This window comes from Anopheles ziemanni, chromosome X (genome assembly GCF_943734765.1).
Source record: "Anopheles ziemanni chromosome X, idAnoZiCoDA_A2_x.2, whole genome shotgun sequence".
Classification (NCBI taxonomy): domain Eukaryota; kingdom Metazoa; phylum Arthropoda; class Insecta; order Diptera; family Culicidae; genus Anopheles; species Anopheles ziemanni.
In genome coordinates this window covers 382,898-401,252 of record NC_080707.1, presented here as the reverse complement: position 1 = coordinate 401,252, position 18,355 = coordinate 382,898, and the positions used below count along the sequence as shown (strand labels likewise).

The 18,355-nt window shown below is 48.8% G+C and overlaps 2 protein-coding genes across 2 annotated transcripts; one reads left to right on the top strand and one right to left on the bottom strand.

Annotated features, from left to right (window-relative positions):
• Positions 1-689: 689 nt before the first annotated feature.
• Positions 690-18,181, top strand: LOC131290404 (guanylate cyclase soluble subunit beta-1). The gene is made up of 12 exons (XM_058319559.1): positions 690-711; positions 8,909-9,102; positions 11,699-11,772; positions 13,634-13,734; positions 13,815-14,375; positions 14,520-14,882; positions 14,955-15,066; positions 15,133-15,292; positions 15,385-15,467; positions 15,540-16,086; positions 16,154-16,311; positions 18,049-18,181. Exons 1-12 carry the CDS (start codon positions 690-692, stop codon positions 18,179-18,181), a joined length of 2,508 nt encoding a protein of 835 aa, XP_058175542.1.
• Positions 16,333-17,474, bottom strand: LOC131290726 (uncharacterized). The gene is made up of 3 exons (XM_058319895.1): positions 17,153-17,474; positions 16,875-17,088; positions 16,333-16,813 (listed from the first exon to the last, which is right to left on the bottom strand). Exons 1-3 carry the CDS (start codon positions 17,472-17,474, stop codon positions 16,333-16,335), a joined length of 1,017 nt encoding a protein of 338 aa, XP_058175878.1.
• Positions 18,182-18,355: the final 174 nt, after the last annotated feature.

Genomic DNA, 18,355 nt, shown 5'->3' with positions numbered 1-18,355 from the left:
CTTTTACATCACGCAGTTTCTCTCCGGTCATGGGTGCTTCAAGTCCTACCTGCATCGGTTCAATCATGCCAGCGCCCCGTGGTGTTCCTGGTGCAGCAAGATGGTGGAGGACGCAGAACATGTCCTGTTTGTTTGTCCGCGTTTCCGCGTGGAACGCGTCGAGATGGTGCAGAGCTGCAGAGTGGTGCTGACGGCGAGAAACCTCACGCAAGTGATGTGTGCTTCGGAGGAAAACTGGGTGGCAGTTGGTGCTGGAATGCGGACGATTGCGACGAAGCTGCAGATAAGGTGGAGAGAGGAGCAGAGGCAGGCCCGTGTTGGGCATTGACGACGGATTGGAGCCACTGACCAATCGCTAGCCGTGTGCGGGAGCACAACCCCCCCTGGAAGTAAAGCCTTGCGGCAGTTCCCAGGGGATGTGGTCGAGGAGAGGTTTTAGTGGGTAAAAGCCCCACACTACCCTAGTGTGTGGGGTGTCTTACTGAAGATTTCCTCTTCGCGTAACAAATTAAAAAAAAAAAAAAAAAAAAAAAAAAAAAAACACACATACCAAGAACACCCATTATGGTGACGTGAAAAACCGAACGGGAAACTCGCAACAATACTTTGTTTCCCCACCCTTTCGGACCTCAACGACGCCTTTCGATTGCATGCAGTAGGCATGTAAGGGGATGTAAGTCTACAGCATCATGTATACCAACAACTATTGCTGTAAGCCACAATATAAAACTACGGAGCACTGTGTTGGATACATTTTTCAATTATTTCCAGCTCCAAAGGTACTGGGCGCCTCCATCGTGGCTGTTAACTAAAAATTATTTCATCCACGCACATACTCCTCGGCACCCACATCGGACTGGCGCCATTGTGTCCAGACCGGTGAAACACTCTGACGAACGTTTTGGACCGGCGTAAAGGAAAACTTTAACTGCAGAATGCGACTGCAAAAGTGTCATTAACGCGCACGGAACGCAAATTAAGTGTGGCCAATCTGCGATCCGATCCACCGATGCACCGCGCCCTCGGAAAAGGGAAAAGACGGGGGGAGATGGACCATCGAAGTTGGACGTTACAATTTTCGCCCCATGTGACATTTAAAAAAAAACAGGTGCAGCAGGGTAGGTGGTGCGGGGTGTGCCGCAAATACATTACAGCGATTAACGGTCGCGTTTCCGACGTCGGTGTCGAGAAAGGGAAAATTATTGTGCACCTATTTGAGTGGTACGTGATGGCCTCGGGTTGGTGTTGATTGATGTTAACTTGTCAGAGGAGGGACGACACAGGCCGCGATGAGTGAAGGAGGTGGAGGAGGAAATAAATAAAGCTGCGAGGGCCATTTGTGTGGACGTGTTTTTCTCGGGAAGTTGACGCGAGCTTCGGCCTTCGGTTCGTCCATTTCCGGAAACGATGAAGATGAAGAATGAAAAAGGGAAACGCAAAACACAAGCAACGAACCTTCAGGCATGCAACCCCTTTGCCTACGCGGGCAGGGTCATTCAGGCGGGGATGAAAATATTTCGCTATTAAAGTGCATTTCAGCACGCACATCCCGGAGAAGGGAGGGAGGGGGGGGGGAGGAGGGTCGAAACTAAAACAAAAGGCAACCAAAAGGGATCGGTTAGAAATATATAGAGAGAAGCGAACGCGACGTCCATCAACTCGATTGGACGACGACAACACAACGCCCGTGATGGTGGACGAGGCCGTGCAATTTAAACCGAGAAAAGAGCAAACAGATGCCAGTGGGCAAAATTAATACCGTCCTTCGGGGTTGCACATTTTTTCAACTTCCCCGTCACTCCAAGGCCTTTCGGTGACGTCAACGCGTGACGAAGCTTAATCACACGTAGTGCCTCTTAATTTCCCACGCACAAAGAGTGTTTTGGTTATGAGAACGTAGGACGGTTTGAAAAAATGGGGCGAAGATCGGCAAGAAGCAGCTTAACGCTAACCCTTTATTGGGCGCGTTAACAGGTTTCCAAATTTCGATCCTTCCTGCTCGAGCTTTCCGAGTTCGAAAGAAAAACTGCGTACGAGAAGGTCAGCATGCAAGTACATGGTGCTATAACATACGAACCACTAAACCTAGGGTAAAAATAAACTTAACGTTTCTTAACCAAGACTGATTAAGTTGATTTAAAAAAATGAAACTTTGGTTCGCAGGGCATTTCCTCCCTTCGATAGAGCCTTATCCCGGGCTTTGTCGGTTGTTATTAACAAAGTTTGTGCGGGTTGTTGGATAACTATTCTCAGGTAAGTTGTGGTATTGCGCGTCGATATAACTAATATAGTAACTGCACTGTACATTACATAAAAGCACCCACTTTAGGAATCTCAGTTGAATGGTTTGTATACTTATATATTTTTTTCAGGCGATCGAACTGACTATGTGATTGAAAGATGTTTGCAAGTAAGCACCGGAATATGGATGAAAAAGGTAACAAATCATTGCCACAAAAGATTAGATTGGAAAAGCAAGGATAGAAGAGTGGTGTGGTAAGAGAGGACGGATACCTACCCTCCGAGGGCATCAGCCCAGGTCAACGAAAGCGAGGAAAGATGATTCCATCGAACGAATGTCCTTTCGAGGTGAACCAAACCGTGAAATGAGCTGTTCCAAGTGGGAAAGCAGAACGGGGGCAAGTGTCAGGGCGGAAGGAGAGGAGACAATCCCGTTTTCCCAGATGTGTTTCCCGGGCGGCATGTGAACGAACGATTCGCCTCCCACCGCACTCCTCCAGGGAGTACGGGATAATAATGGAAAATAAACATAACCTAACATAACCTCATTCCGGGCAAGCGACCGGAATTCCGTTCCTGTGTTATGCACGTTAACATCAGTCAATATTGGCTGGTGGTGGTAGTGGTGGTCAACGTCTTGCCACCTCGTCACCCCACCTCCGCCTCCCCCACTCTCGTGTGTGTGTTTGTGTGTGTTTTTTCTCCCTTCTATAGCCACCCGAAACCCCTAACGACGCCACATTCTGCCAACCATTTTCCCATTGAAGTGACATGGCCAGGACCGGGTTTTTCCTCCATTTTTCCCCTCTAGCAAGGGGCAAAAGCAAACATACACACACACTCACCAGTCCACCACATGCTCACGATGCGAGTGTGGCTCGCAGGCGGAGAAAATCCGATCCTTGTTCATTTTAGTTCGATGTTGGTTTTGTGTTTGTTTAATGTTATCGTGTGTTGTTGTTTTTGTATTTCCTGCTCCATTGTTTCGATCTCTTCGATGGGTTTGGCTTTGCTCTTTTCGTGGTTCAAGTCCATGGTTGCAGCAGGGTTGCTGCCGTCGGTAGTTTTTACCGGTTTTTGCCACTGTTTGCTTTTCGCCGGCTGTTTATTGCTGTTTTATTTTTAACGCTACTCCTTCCCCAAACAAACACGCACGCAGTTCGAGGACGAGGCCGAGAACCGGTCAGCTGCCAACGACCACGGTGACATCGATTTGCAAACAAATCATCCCGGGGACGCAGGCAGGGTGCAACAGTCAAGCAAAACAAAGAAAAAGGAAGCTCCGAGCTTGTTTGGATTTGCTGCCACATTTATTGGTCTCTGACGAGAGGAGAATAATATCCTGCCCGCGGAACGAGGGGAGAAAGTGTGTGAGGGAGGGAGAGATGGAAAGAAGGAAAGCGCAAATCGACCACCAAACTGCCGCCGGAAATGTCAATCGAGCACGGACACGGCCGAGAAGTCGCACCGATTGGTCGACTTTTCCACCGTGCGAGCGGACATGACATCCGGTAAACGGTCTTGATCTCGATAGCCACATGGTGTGTAAACAACGCTAGGGTATTAGGGCGCTGGTTTTCTTTGCAGAGGACAGTTACTTCGCTAGCAAAACGCTGGCTTGGAGCTCGATGATGCTCTTATCGGAAACTCGTTGTTTACGGGAACGGAAATTTGGGGAAGTGACTTCTTCGTAACATTCAACTGAGCCTAGAGGTAGGCAATCGGCACAACATATAACTCAACTTGAAATCTCATCAGTAAGCTTCGAATACTCTTGACTACACTGAACTTGTGTACTTGACATTCCAATTGCATATGCAACACATCATGCAATGAAAATGTGTCCTGCAAATCCGTTCGTTTAAATCGATTTGAATCTCAAGTATTCGGAAACTTTGTCTGCGATAATGCATTCAGATTGCTTAAGTCATTTGGGGCAAATCAAAATTATAACGTTTGTGCCCAACCAGGCGCCTCCATCATGGAACTGGCTATCAAATGAATGAAATCATGGTACTGGCTATCAAATAGAACTTCTATCAAATTTCTTTGTTTTGCAATTTCCGAAGAACTCTTACCAATGCTTGCAAGTATAGTAATATTTTCAATCATTCATTTGTTAAGCCCGATTATTGTTTATCAACTACCAGGCGCCTCCATTACAATCTTTGCAACAAATCGAAAGAGTAAATCGGATTACCGCGTGATCTTTCATAGCTTACTACATTTTCTTGGATAGCGAAGTGAAACATAAGCAGGAAAGAACAGCAAGGGAAAGATTAAGTAGAATTTTTGTCTATATCATTCCAGTGACACTAAAGTTCAAATCTAACGCAACAGTAATTAGTTCAGAACCAAAAACCAGAAAGTCATGGCCGGGATGGACAACAATTTGGAAAGTAGGCTATACTTCTTATTGGCGGGATTGCTGCGTTTGATGAAACTTTGGAATGCCGACCCGTGACCAGCAAGCCGACAGTAGGAAAGCCGCTCTGGAAAACGGGGCCAACGCCAACCAGTTGCTGCAAACCTACCCCCCTCATCGAAAGGGGCAGCGAGGTGCGTGGGCCTCTTGTCACGTTGGGTCATACTATCCCGCACCCACCCGCAAACCGCTTGGAAAGCAGGGACTAAAAAGGCAACCGAATGAATGTGAAAGCAAAAAAAGGTTGAGAGAATGCAGAAGGGAAGATTAAATTCCACAACGGAAAATGGCTCCAGAAAGCGTCACAGCAGCCCTCATCAAGAAGCACTGCACGGTCTGGTATGGCAAACGGAAAAACACAACCCTTCTCCACGCTCCTTTCTCCCTTTTGGTTCTCCGTAGGTCAAATCAACTCTTATTCCAAAAATTTCTGGTTTTCTCACAAACATGGACCGCTTCGGCATGAGTTTTTGTCCACTCCACCCACCCTCACGCTATTGCTTCTTCCTCTTCTTTTTTTTTCTCCCTCTCTCCCTCACTCTCTTGCTCTGCATCAGCCATCGACAGGGCGAATATGGCGCGGTCGAAAGTCGGCCAAATTATAAAGGATAAAGGCAGCAGTGTGCTGCCACTAGCAGATGATAACAACAATGGATCCCGAATAAGCGAGACTCAGCCCAAGAAAGAAGAAGAAGAAGAAGCAGGGGGAAACGGAACAGGAAGAGTGTCCCTCTCGGACCGCTCCAGGAACTTATTTCAGAACTTTTAACCTTTCGACCGATCCATATCGGTTTGTCTTGTTGTTTTTTCGTATTTTCTCTTTCGTGTTGCTCCCGGTTTATCTTATTTTGTTTCATTTTTTTAAACCCACACATTGACAACCACCACGGGTCTATTTTCCAACCCCCTTTATTGTTTCCCCCAACCCGGTGTTTGCTGGGGGAAAATTCGTTCAGAATCGGGGAAGCAGAACCAATCCGTTTGCTCAGACGCTCGGAAGTGGACGCGGGCTGCAGACGGAGGTGTGGAAAACAATTGGATTGATTTTTTTTATCCCTTTTTTGTTGTCATTGGTGAATGTTTTTCACATTTTTCCGCCCATCATGCACCTCCTCCGCGTGGCTGATTACGACGGTCAGTCAGGCGCTTTCCGGGGAGGGCACTTGCAAATTAATTACTTATCTTGGCGTTAAGAAGCGGAAAGAAAGCACGTCAAAAATAGAAAATGTTTCCGACGAGGCAACAAAAACTGTTCATCTCCAGTTGACTGCTTTTTCGCTACCCATAAATCCTTCGTTTCAACTGTGACTTCAATAACAAGGGCAACGCTGTATAACGTGCCTGCTGCACAATTTACCTTCAATGCAATCGAGTCGCTAGCGACTATCTTGCGCAATAAGGATCATTTTATACACCATACATATTGCAATTTGTTTCATCGCTTCGCCAGCCAGGACAGGGTGGATGATAAAACCTCCTCGCCCACACACACAAGCCATATCAAAACTTACTTTTTACGAAAACGCTCTCTTCTGCGATGTTTTTCTTTAGTATTTTTCTCCCTGTTTCGATTCAGTCAAGAATGGTATTAGCCGCTTTGGCGCTACGCGGATCGTTTTTTATGAATTTCTGCCAGCTGCCGGAGATTGTGATCCGTTGGAATCAACCATCCAACCCGGGAGTGTTTGGCAGACTTGCTAGCTACAGAGTAATTTATTTTTGATGTCTTCGTCCCCTTCTGAAAGTCTTTCAGTCCACTCCGGGAGATGAAATCATGCCGGTCGAGGGAGCAGAGGAAATCGTACTGAACGATCAATTCAACGGTGGTCCCTGCCGCTTATCCACGGTGACCATGTGCCCGGATGTTTTATTGCACCGGACAGCAGCACCGCACGGGCTTTCTACCGCTATTGGTCCCCGTTACTTTCGATTTATGGATCGTGTTTTGGTCCAGAGCTGGCTCTTTTGACGAGAAGCAGATGGCAGGTGAGCAATACTGCATAATAAATGTGCCTTTCCCGGGGTTCGATTGCGAGCTTGAGCAGAACACAGTTTAGGGGATGACGAAACTCAGTCAAACGATGGCGCTATTTTTATGGGAGATTTTGTTTTGTCAGAAGCGAACAGACCACCATCGGATTCGGAAAGGCGCGGTATGAAGAAACCTGGGGAAGCCATGCCCTCGGGCTTGAGAGCCGTTTCAGGAAGTGGCCAACTTTCGAAACAACGAGACCAATTTCCCCCGAGTTGTCACAGAAAGCATCAGTCCCGACTCGCCTAGAAAGTGCTTCGCTTTCGTTGCTGGAAAAGGAATACGAAAGGATGCTGGAAGAAACGCAGCAGTTTGTCCACAGAACGGAACTACCGGCGGGAAAACTCACCGTCGCGTTTGCTGGTAGAAAACAAAGGCTTGTGCTTGCAAGCAGAGCCAGCGATTGCCCGTAAATTGTGTCAGAATGAAGCCTGCATGGGAGACGTAATATGGTGAACCGTTCCACATGGCAAGTCTAGCCACATTTCCCTTAGGATAAAAAGGAAGGAAAAACTCTCAAACTCTCAATCGCCAAAAAATAAAAAAAAGGCGAAAACCTGCTACCCTTTCAGATGCCAATCATTTGCACTATGACGGATTTATTTTGTTGAAACTTTGTTGCTTGCAGGCTCGATTTTCCCTGTTGTAGGTGTTACATGTTTGCTTTCGACCTGCCGCGAGTAGCTGGATCATTTTCCCGGTGCTACTTTGTTTCTCGTAGCTAGAGCTAACGCTTCTGATGTGAATGTTTTTGTTTCTCAGCTCCTAACACAACGCCCGAACTCACGAGACAAGCAATTCTGTTTTGCGAACGAAAGGTGCCAACCCCTAATGGAAGGTTGGCGACGCTTTTGAAACATTCCGGAATGAATGGGACCTTTCGGTCCCCCATTGTTTTCCCCGGTTTTCACGGCCAGGCTACGCAAAGCGGAAAGTTGGCCAGCCTGACCCGAATTTCCCGAAAAAGGGACCGAATTTAACGCCCGCGAACAAATCTCCTCAGATGTGGTGGAAAATGGGGAAGAAAAATGAAAAAAATCACCCTCATCATCCCCTTCCGCTCGTGCCATATTACAAGTGGTGCGTGAAAATACACTTGCCATCCCATTCGTATGCTAGCGAGGTGGAAAATCATAGCCCGGGTTGTAAAAAAGAAATAGCCAGCAGCGAGCAGAGCTATGCAGTGATGGGAAAACCCTTGGAAAACTGCTCGCAGCCGACGGTGCAGCAATACTAGCACGCGAGCACTGGACTACGCTGCGAACAAGCGCGCGATTGTTCTAAAACTCCGAACTGGCACGGCTTTCCCGAGCAAGGTTTTCGGGTTTCGTACGCGCGGAGATGCACACTATGAAAAGCTCCAAGCTGAAGGAAAATCCCAATTGAGCTTCGTGTGCCTCAATCAATGGGAGAGCCGATTTCCACGAGAGTTTCAAGAGTCCCTTGGTTCACAATGAATTTTCCTTTATTAAGAGAAACATAGTGGAGAAAGAAGTTTAATCTAAGGGAGAGAGAGAGAGAGAAAGAGGCCAAATAAGAGAGGATTGAGGAGAGATAAAAAGACAATACACTACGAATCAAGGCAGTTCCATTGCACGGAAACGGAACCGAGGGATCTGCAGCAATCATGCACAAGTCAAAGCTAACTGTCACTGTCGTGGCGGAGTTTTTAAATTGAATTAATCAAAAAATTTATAGAAGCCGCTCCTGTGAAACTAAAAATGAGCTGTACTTAGAGTTCCGATTCTTCATCTCCCCTACTGACGGTTGTTTCAGTTTTCTAGAGCCTTCAAGGGTTGATTGAAAAAGCATGAATTGTGGCCCTAGCAACGAAGCGAACTCTAAGACGTTTAGGCTGAGTTTTGGCCTCAAAAACGAATACTCTAAGCAAGGTCTCTGGTGCAAGTTAATCGTCCGTCGGATTTTTGACTTGATTGACTGTGCCTTTAGTTGTCGAAAGTACTTGCCGGTTGATGTAACTTCGCTTTGTCGAAAAGCAGTTCCTCTTCCAAGGAGCGCGAACGCTACGCTTTCCCAATCGATGGACCCCTCGAGCGAAAAGCTGACAATCTCTCCGCTCTCGTCCTAGCGCTGCTCGGCTCTTCGTAGCCACATTCGGATGGGCACGAACTGGCCCGTGCCAGCCCTTAAAGCAATTCACTTTTCCCAGCGGTAACCAGTCACTGTCGCGATTGCAAACAACACGGAAGCGAGCACGGAAAGCGGAGCAACCAAGAGTTGTCGGGCACAGACCGCACAGGAAAAAGGAGACGGGGAGACTTCTGGTGCCTCCGGCCGTGGTGGTGGCGGTGGTGGTGGTGGTAGTGGTGGTGGTTCTGGTGTTGGTAGCACCTCTCAGCAGCAACAGCAAGGCAGGCAGTTCTTCGGTGGCTTCGGTAGCATCGTACGTCGTGTTTCCGCTTGGTTCTTTTGATTTCTTACGAGGCGTTCTGTAGGCTCTCAGTGGGTTGTGGAACAGCAGGGGGGAGCGCACGGGCGCGTGTGTAGATGGTGCGCGGTTACACTGATATCACTCCCCCTTTCTTACCTCCCATCCCTCTGCCAACGGACTTCCGTTATTCCATTCTCGTTGGAAGTACTCCGCGCGCATCCCGAAGCCTCCCACCGATTGGGTCTGGTGAACCATTAGAACACTTCGCAGCGTGCCGCCAGCAACCTCCGTGGTATCGGGATCACACACGCACAATGTTGTTATTGGGGCCGTATTATTACTACCCCCCATTCTCAGCCCACATGCCTCCTGGGAGGGGTTTAAAACGGATGCTGAATGAGTGGTTCGTGTGTTGGCTGTCTGAAATGAACTCACTTGCTTTCTTGTAATCTCGGTGTGTATTGGATGGAGGGGAAGATAGAGGTGGGAGGTTTTCAGAAAACGGCAGGGGGTAAGAGGAGAAAAAGAAATTGATGTAATGTTGGTGGACGGAAGGGCAGAGCAAAAATAACGACAATCACCACGCCGTTTGAGTGTAGTAATCGTAGGGTGGGCCAGCGGTTTTAACAAAGGACGAACATCGCAAGTTGTGCGAACTTCAGCCAAAGCACCGGAAGGAATCAAGAGAAGATGGTAGCCAGAGAATGGGGACGGGGGTAGAGATAAAAAGCGCGACCTATTCGAAGGCATTTCATTGGAAGTCCGCGGGAAACACAAGCCTCTAGAGGGCGAGCATGTTTCGGGAAAACGGCACCAAAAGGGAAACAAGTTAGAGCTCAGTTTGTTTTACGAAAGCGTAACTGACACCGTCCCATTAAGACGTAACAGTTAACAATGCGGCCATGGCATGTGATTTTCCGTTTGCTACTGCATTCGGTCCCTTCTTTCTCGGTAGGTAGCATTAGTGCAAGAATGCAGAACAATGTGCAGGAAAAGAAGGAACGAACGGGCGTTTTTAACACGAGGACACGAGGTTTTTAAACATGAGTGATTGATGTTAGAATAATTGTAGAAATATTAGAAGACTGGTTCCTATTTCTTGTGATCACTAGAGTTTTCTAATGGGATGTAACAAAGACAGCTTGCGGTGACAAGAACGATTGATTACCAGCGTGACAAAATGTGAGTCCCTCGAGAAAAAGAGAACTTACAAAATATAGAAAAAGGTTCCAATTGCATCGAACGTCATTTCAAACGGTGGAAGAGAACCCAACTAGTTGTACTTCTACCTCGCGACCTACCACTCCTTCTTCGCGCAAGTTAAACAACAATCAACGAAACTTCCAGCTGATCTAAACTCTTCGGGGACTCAGCAGTCTGGGTCTGTGATTCGTATTACTTCGATCAAACAGAACCCAACTAACAGCAATCAATGATCCACTCCCGTCGTAACCGTATGTAACCGATACGTACAACAGCCTCGAAGTAAGTGCAGAGTAAGGCCCAGCAAGCGATTGCATTAGTCTTTTACGGACATACAGGCAAGACAGCTGGCTCACACGGTGCCCCGATGTGTGTGTTTCGATGCATGCGTGCCTTGGTGTCGCGAACGTTGTCCCGAATCGATAGGCAAATCCGCGGTAACCACATTTCCAGCAGACCAACAGCTCCTAAGAACTGTATGTGCCCGGTTACGTAGCAAGCAACGAGCAACGAGTGTTTTGTAGCTAAAGTTGGACCTGGACATACAACAAACATAACGTGCCAACGAAACTCTCACGACCACACATCACCTCTACCTTTTGCAGGATAGCGTTAGTGGAGCCAATCAACTCGGAAGCTCGTCGTCGTCTTGCCCCCTTTCTTTCAGCGGCCAGTTGCGATGGTGATTGAAGTTCCCGAAAGTAGAGTGCAAAGTGCAGCGTTAGAGGCAAACACCCAACGAACCCTGAACGCTTGAGGTGGTATCGACTGCGATACGCTAGTGTGGCTACAGGCCAAACGTTTTGCAAACGTCCGGTAGATGCTGGCGCCTCGCATCAGCCCGTACAAGTGCCAGAATCATCGCGTACGGCAGCAAGCAAACCGGCGGTGCGGATAGATGACCGTCGGCATTGCGGGAGTTTAAGACAAACAACCACCGTCGCAGTAGATTAAAGCGCCCTACCGTGGGCCGACTGGAGTCGACGCCAAGTGCTAAATTTATTAGGGAAATAGTAAACAGCCACCTTGAGTCAAGATGGTAAGTATAGTGGAAATACGTTCCGCGTGTCGGCGTTTTCCTAAAGTAATGCCGTCAATTTGATCGAATGACTCTACACTGCGTTATGCAAATCGATCGTGTCTGTCAACTAGCGTCGGACACTGTCCTTCACTCGATTTACTGATGCAGCACCACGGCGGAACGCTGCCCTGCGATGTGTTCTGACTCCTGAATCGACACTACCTTACGCATTCTCTTTCTCTCTTCCCTCTCGCTCTCTCTCTCTTTCACACACACACACTCTTTCTCTCGTTTATATCACGTTTGCTTTATGCTTTTCGTCTCCATCCTGATCGTGTGACCCGCGCAACGTCTGCAAAACATCCCGCTACCGAACGGCACTAGTACGGATTCGTCAACTACGCGCTCGAGCTACTAGTTTTAAAAAACTTCGGCCTAACGATATGGGAACAAATAAAGTAAGTTGTGCGTCGCCAGCACCCCCTCCAACCAAGCACTCGTTGGTGGGAGGGGGGGGAGGGGGGAATGATTGATGAGAGGTACCGAATGTATGAATTCCGGTGTGTGCAATTTAGGGAAATGGTAAATCCGACTTTGTCGTCAGTTGTTTGCATTTTGTTCTAACTCCGAACAGTGTCCTTCTTATAAAAGTGTATGATTTATTTTTAGATTTTGAAATTTTTATTAAAAGAGATTATTTCCGGCATGAAAAGTGGCGTTTATGCAGTCGCAATATGTGACTGGAGGACGTGCATTTACAAATATTAAAACAATGGAGTGCTTGAACACTTCGTTTAAAAACGATCGCTTTTAGAATCGGAAGCCAAAATAAACAGAAGACACAAACACATCCAATGAGATGTTACCTTCAGGTTCTATGTAAGTCGAATACTGAAGACAATTGTGTATAAAATAGGCCATAGGGCACCGGTGCTGCAATGACATACAGAAAACTCTGCAGCGAAAAAAAGGAAAAACGACCGCAAAGGTCCCCTTTTCTCGGAGCCGGAACGTTATAGCCAAATGGTTGCCAATATGACCCTGGCGCCACATTAAAATGATACCTTCTAGTCCCTCGTTGCCACCGACGGCATCCGCACGAAGGTGTGCGACATTTTGGCAGCGCACCAAATTGCTGCTGCATTGGAGTAACTGCACTGTGTTGCGTCATCCAGAGGAAAAATGCACCAAAACAAACTTCGTAAGACCCCGTGGGGTTTGCTTGCAACCAAGGTCATGCTGAAATGTAATTAATGTTTTTTATTTATTATGATATTACGGACGTTGCCGTATTGTTAAAGCCAACAAGCTCTAACTGACGAATTTGTTGTTAGGGCATTTCCTCCCTACAATTAGGCCTTATCCCGGGCTTTCTCGGTTGTGTAATTAATATTATCAAGGAACAATTTAAAACGACCATGAAGTCGTTGCTGTTGCTTTAAACATTATTTAAAACATTCCGGCATGCTCTTTAAATACGGCATATGCCAGTGAGCTTCCGCTTGCCGCAGTAGAGCCCCATTTGTCAAAAGAACTAAACAGAGACAGGAGATCAACGAATAAGTAGATCATTAAACAACCAATAGAGCACGATTGTTGGCGTCAAACTCGTCCCGGAAACGTAGACTCATCCCTACCGCCGGGATGCACAACGAGACCGGTTTTCCCCCGGTTGTGTTGACAATCAATCCCAATTGCTGCATCTTTCACTTACCATTTATTCATTTCCGGGACTGGATGACTGGGCGCCTCCACCTCCGCACGCGAAATGACAGGAGTGGAAAAATCTGCTTCCACCGACGTCTAGGATCGGCTTACATTCCACGAGGGTAAATGGGGCACACACACACACACACACACACGTACACACACATAAACACTCACTATGACACATATAAGGCAGACGTGAATTACGGCACACCGTTATGCAACATCGCCTGCATTGAGGTACTTTTAATTAAACGTTGACCGTCGGCTCTCGAACGATGGTGAAAATATTGTTTTAAACCAAATTAAACGTTACACAACTGGTACAACTAGGGGGTGATCAATAAATAAACTTGCGTATTGTAACACATTGTCATAGGATGGGGTTGCAAACCGAAAGGAATCGTTTTATAAACACCTCCCAAACGCTGATTAAATAATAGTTAGCGCATATTAAATGCACTTTCAAAAGATGACAAAATCGTTGACTTTATGGCTCGTGCGAAAGTTTCTTGTTTGAGCACAAAAATAGATTCATTCACATTCCCTTAGGATGTTAGAGAATTCATTTGAAAGGAAGATACAACTACTCGATTTTGTTGACGTTCACAGGAAAAAAGCACAGGTAAACATGGAGGGGCAGTTCCTGGTAAGACAGATCTACGAAGACGACATCACGTACAACCTGATAGAGGCTGCCGTAGACATTCTGAGTAAGTGTTGGCCAAAGTTTCTGGAAGGACATTGGGTTAAGCATCTCTTATCTGCATTGATTTTACGGTCGTACGGGTAGACATTCCCGCCGGCGACATCCTCGAGCTGTTCGGCAAGACGTTCTTCGAGTTCTGCCAGGACTCGGGCTACGACAAGATCCTGCAGGTGCTCGGTGCGACGCCGCGTGACTTCCTCCAGAACCTGGATGCGCTGCACGACCACCTGGGCACGCTGTACCCGGGTATGCGGGCACCGTCGTTCCGCTGCACGGAGACGAACGGCCAGCTCGTGCTGCACTACTACTCGGAGCGACCGGGTCTGGAGCACATCGTGATCGGGATCGTGAAGGCAGTCGCGTCGAAGCTGCACGGCGTCGACGTGGAGATCAAGATTATCCGCCGCAAGGGCGACCCAATCGAGCCGGCAGCTCCAGCCGGTGCCCCGCAGGTGGCGGAGGCCAAGGTCGCTCAGAGCCAGCAACCCTCCGCCAGGCTGCCGTACCCGGTGCAGGCCGCCAAGACAGTTCCTATAACGTCCCACGATCCGGTTGGCGTGCCCGAGCTGGCCAACCTAGGTCTGTGCAAGCGCATTCTGGCCTCCAAAACGTACGGTGAATCCTTTTTTTCGCATAGACTAACTAGTAGGTTTCACGATGGTCCCCGCCGCTAGCGCCTTGCGCGAAACATCCCCAGAGCCCGTCCCGTACTAACGCGTAGCACGTTGTTCTGTATTTTTCCGGATCATCATCAACCCCTCGCCACTCATTCGCTCCCTGTTCCGCTAGATCTAGCCACCTCCAAGAGCTCGACCGCGCTCAAGCAACCGCCTACCGACAGCTCGTCCTCGCCCTCATCGTCGGCAGCTAGTCATGGCAATAAAATTAGTATAAGCAGTAGTCAAAACGGAAGCAATAGCATACCGCTCTACGGCGAAGTGAGTGCGACTAGTAAAGACACCAACACCAATTGTGATAGCAGCCCCGGGCAGCATCAGCAGCAGGACCAGCAGCCGACGGCGACGGCGGGACCCACGGTGGAGCGTTCGGACCACTTCCAGTTTCTCATCACGGAGATATCCGGGCCCAAAACGCCGACACGGCGCTCCGACGACAAGGACCAGCAGGCAGTCTACCAGCTGGTTGCTAAAGGTATGTCCTGCTCCGGACTATTGACTCTATAAAGCCCCTTATGTCTACGGCATTCCTTCACTCGCCTTCCAGAACCAATGATCTCGCCTACGACGTTTTGTAAGATTTTCCCATTTCACTTGATGTTCAACCGGAGCATGCACATCGTGCAAGCTGGCCGATCGGTCTCCAGAGTTGTTCCCCGGTAGGTTACACCAACCAAACAAACCGAAATGTCAAACTAATCGCCGTAACGCGATCTCGCTTGCAGGATCTACGAGAAAAACTGTCCCCTATTGGCCTTATTCGAAGCGGTACGGCCGCATCTGCAGCTGAGTTTCGAAAACATTCTGGCCCACATCAACACAATCTACGTGCTGAAGACGAAGGCGGGTGTGATGTCCAAAAGTGAGAGGTATCTAAGACTGAAGGTAGGTGAGATGGTTTTATCAGCGAGGGAGGTGTGGTTCGTTCGGTGTTGCAAGGGGAACTTATCACGATTCACTCTGTTTTCTCACGACAGGGACAAATGATGTACATTCCAGGGTCGGATCTGATTTTATTCCAGTGCTATCCTAGCGTGATGAACCTAGACGATCTAACCAAGTAAGTGTGTCCGGAAACCGACGGTTGTTTGCCCCTTTTTTTCATTATGCGACCCTTCCCCATGACAAACAGGAAAGGGCTACACATCTCCGACATCCCGCTGCACGATGCGTCGCGCGATCTGGTGCTGTTGAGCGAAAAATTCGAAGCCGAATACAAGCTTACCACTAACCTGGAGATACTGACGGACCGGCTGCAGCAGACCTACCGGGACCTGGAGAGCGAGAAGCAAAAGACGGACCGGCTGCTGTACTCCGTCCTGCCAAAGACGGTGGCAAATGAGCTGCGCCACCAGCGCCCGGTAGCGCCGAAGCGCTACGACTCGGTGACGCTGATGTTCTCCGGCATTGTCGGGTTCGGGCAGTACTGCGCGGCAAACACCGACGCCGAGGGTGCGATGAAGATCGTCAAGATGCTGAACGAGCTGTACACCATCTTCGACGAGCTGACCGACTCGAAGAGCAACTCGAACATCTACAAGGTGGAGACGGTCGGCGACAAGTACATGGCCGTCTCGGGGCTTCCAGACGAGTGCGAGAACCACGCCAAGTGCATTGCCCGGCTCGCGCTCGACATGCTGGACATGGCGAAGAACGTCAAGATGGGCACCGAAGCGTTGGTAAGCCACTGGAAAGGTAAAAATTCTCCTTATATCTTCCGTAACCACTTCCTACTCTCTTTCGTAGAAAATTACCATCGGCATACACTCAGGTGAGGTGGTCACCGGGGTTATCGGAAACCGCATGCCACGGTACTGTCTGTTCGGCAACACGGTCAACCTAACTAGCCGTACCGAGACCACGGGAGTCCCGGGCCGGATCAACATCAGCGAAACTACGTACAAGTAAGTATCATAATTATCTACTCAGTCGAGCAAATCTATGTATTTCTGCATTTTGCGTGGTAGTGGCAGTTTCAGTACGCTGCCGGGCAACGCGAAGTTTTCACGTAACACCTCGCGAACCGCACAACGGCAGAGATGACGCAGCGCCGGTATGCCGTACACCTGCTCGATAGGAAGCAGACCGTCGTCCAGCAGGCGTCCGTATTTACCGTGGAACATCTCGCGCCGAATAGCGAACAGGTGCGGTTTGTAGGGTAGCTCGATCATGGTGGATGTGCGCAGCAGCAGCTTCAGGCAGGACACCAACTGGTACGGGTAGCAACCGTTCTCGCTCTCGGCCAGCTTGTCCAGCACAGCCAGCACCGGGCTCGCACCACCGTCGTCCGGGCAGGGATTCGCTCCGTGGCGCAGAAGGATGAGCACGATGTCCGGAGCCGAGGCTTGCAGGGCTACGCGCAGCGGCGAGGCTTTTCCGCAGGATTCAATCGGCACATCAATAAACCTGGAAGGAACACAAAGCATTAGTATCATGGGAGTGAGCTTTTTACCTGGCGCGAACGCACTTCGTTGGACGCAGATGCTGGTAGAGGTAGGAGAAGGTTGGATAGGTCGCACGTGCTTTTGCTGCATGGTGCAGAAAAAACACAACCGCCCTGAGGTTCTCATCCTGATCGTTGAAGTCACTCTTCCAGCCTGCGATGAAGTGCGGTGCATTACAGCCGAAGAGCGCTCCAAGGAATAGACGCTCGAAGGTATTCTCACATCGAAAAATTTCCTCTGAAAATGGAAACATATATAGCGTCCAGCATCAACACAGCAACTCCGTACGATAACAGCATACCTAGCAGCTTGCACACAACTTCCGAATCCTCCAGCCCCCAGTCCCAGGCAACTCGGAGTGCTATGTACAGCACGTTGTGATATTTGCCCATCAGGCAAACCTCATAGTTGTCCCCCTTCATCCGGTTGTGATAGTCGATGGCGGACGTCACCGCCAGCCCGACGGCCAGCTGCGTTGACGCAGTCTGGCGCCCTTGGATGCAACCGGAGATAACCGAGTTCAGGTGGCTTATTATGTCACGTCTACCTGAGCGCGACATCAGCCCACTGCGCGCCATATTCTCGAAGCACTCGTCGAAGAACACATCGAACACGTACTCCATCGTGGTCTGCAGTCACCGACAGTATGAGCCCGTACCTTCACCTGGCGACTCAAAACGCTCTCTCAAAACCCCAACACACAATCAATACTCCAGTCAAAGCTGATTGGTACCACCGACTCCCCGGTTCACCTGGGAATAGCTTGAGAACGGTGGAAGAAACATGCGAAGGAAACGATGGAACCACGCAAGCCTGCCATGCCGTGATGCGATGAAGCCGTGCTAAGCAACGCCACGACGCTCCGTTCGTGTTCAGCTAGAACACCTGTCTACCCAGGAAAGTTGTAAGGATTCACTTTCTGCTACACATACGCCTACACAATGCAAGGCACAGCCAGAATATCGAGGATCCCCTGCCACTTCCGTAACCGACGCCATCGATGGACTAAACCCATACCCTGGACAGTGTGTCAGCGTCTTTGTTACGCAATGCCCTATTTGTTATTTTCCTGGGAGTTGATAACTCAAACAACTTTGCAAGAAGGCAGCCTTTTCCGAAAACGTTGCCAGATTTTTCACATGAAAATTTGAATTATATTAATCGCTTCCGCAACTCTGTTCTGTTTCGTTTTACCAGGCTGCTCTGCGATCCGGTGAACCATGACCCATCCTTCAATCTGGAGTATCGTGGACCAGTTGTCATGAAGGGCAAACCGGAGCCAATGGAATGTTGGTTTTTGACCCGCAAAGCAACGCCGGTAGCAAAGTAGTTTACTCGGCAAGAGTCATCCGGTATTGCCGATCGGGAGCAAAGAGAAAAATAAGAGAGCCAATATTGTAAAACATCACTGATAGTAAAACAACCTGATAGCTTTTCCACTGCGCACTACAGTGTTTCTAGATGTCCAGAAGACGATATACAACATACCTGGCGCGGCATCGCC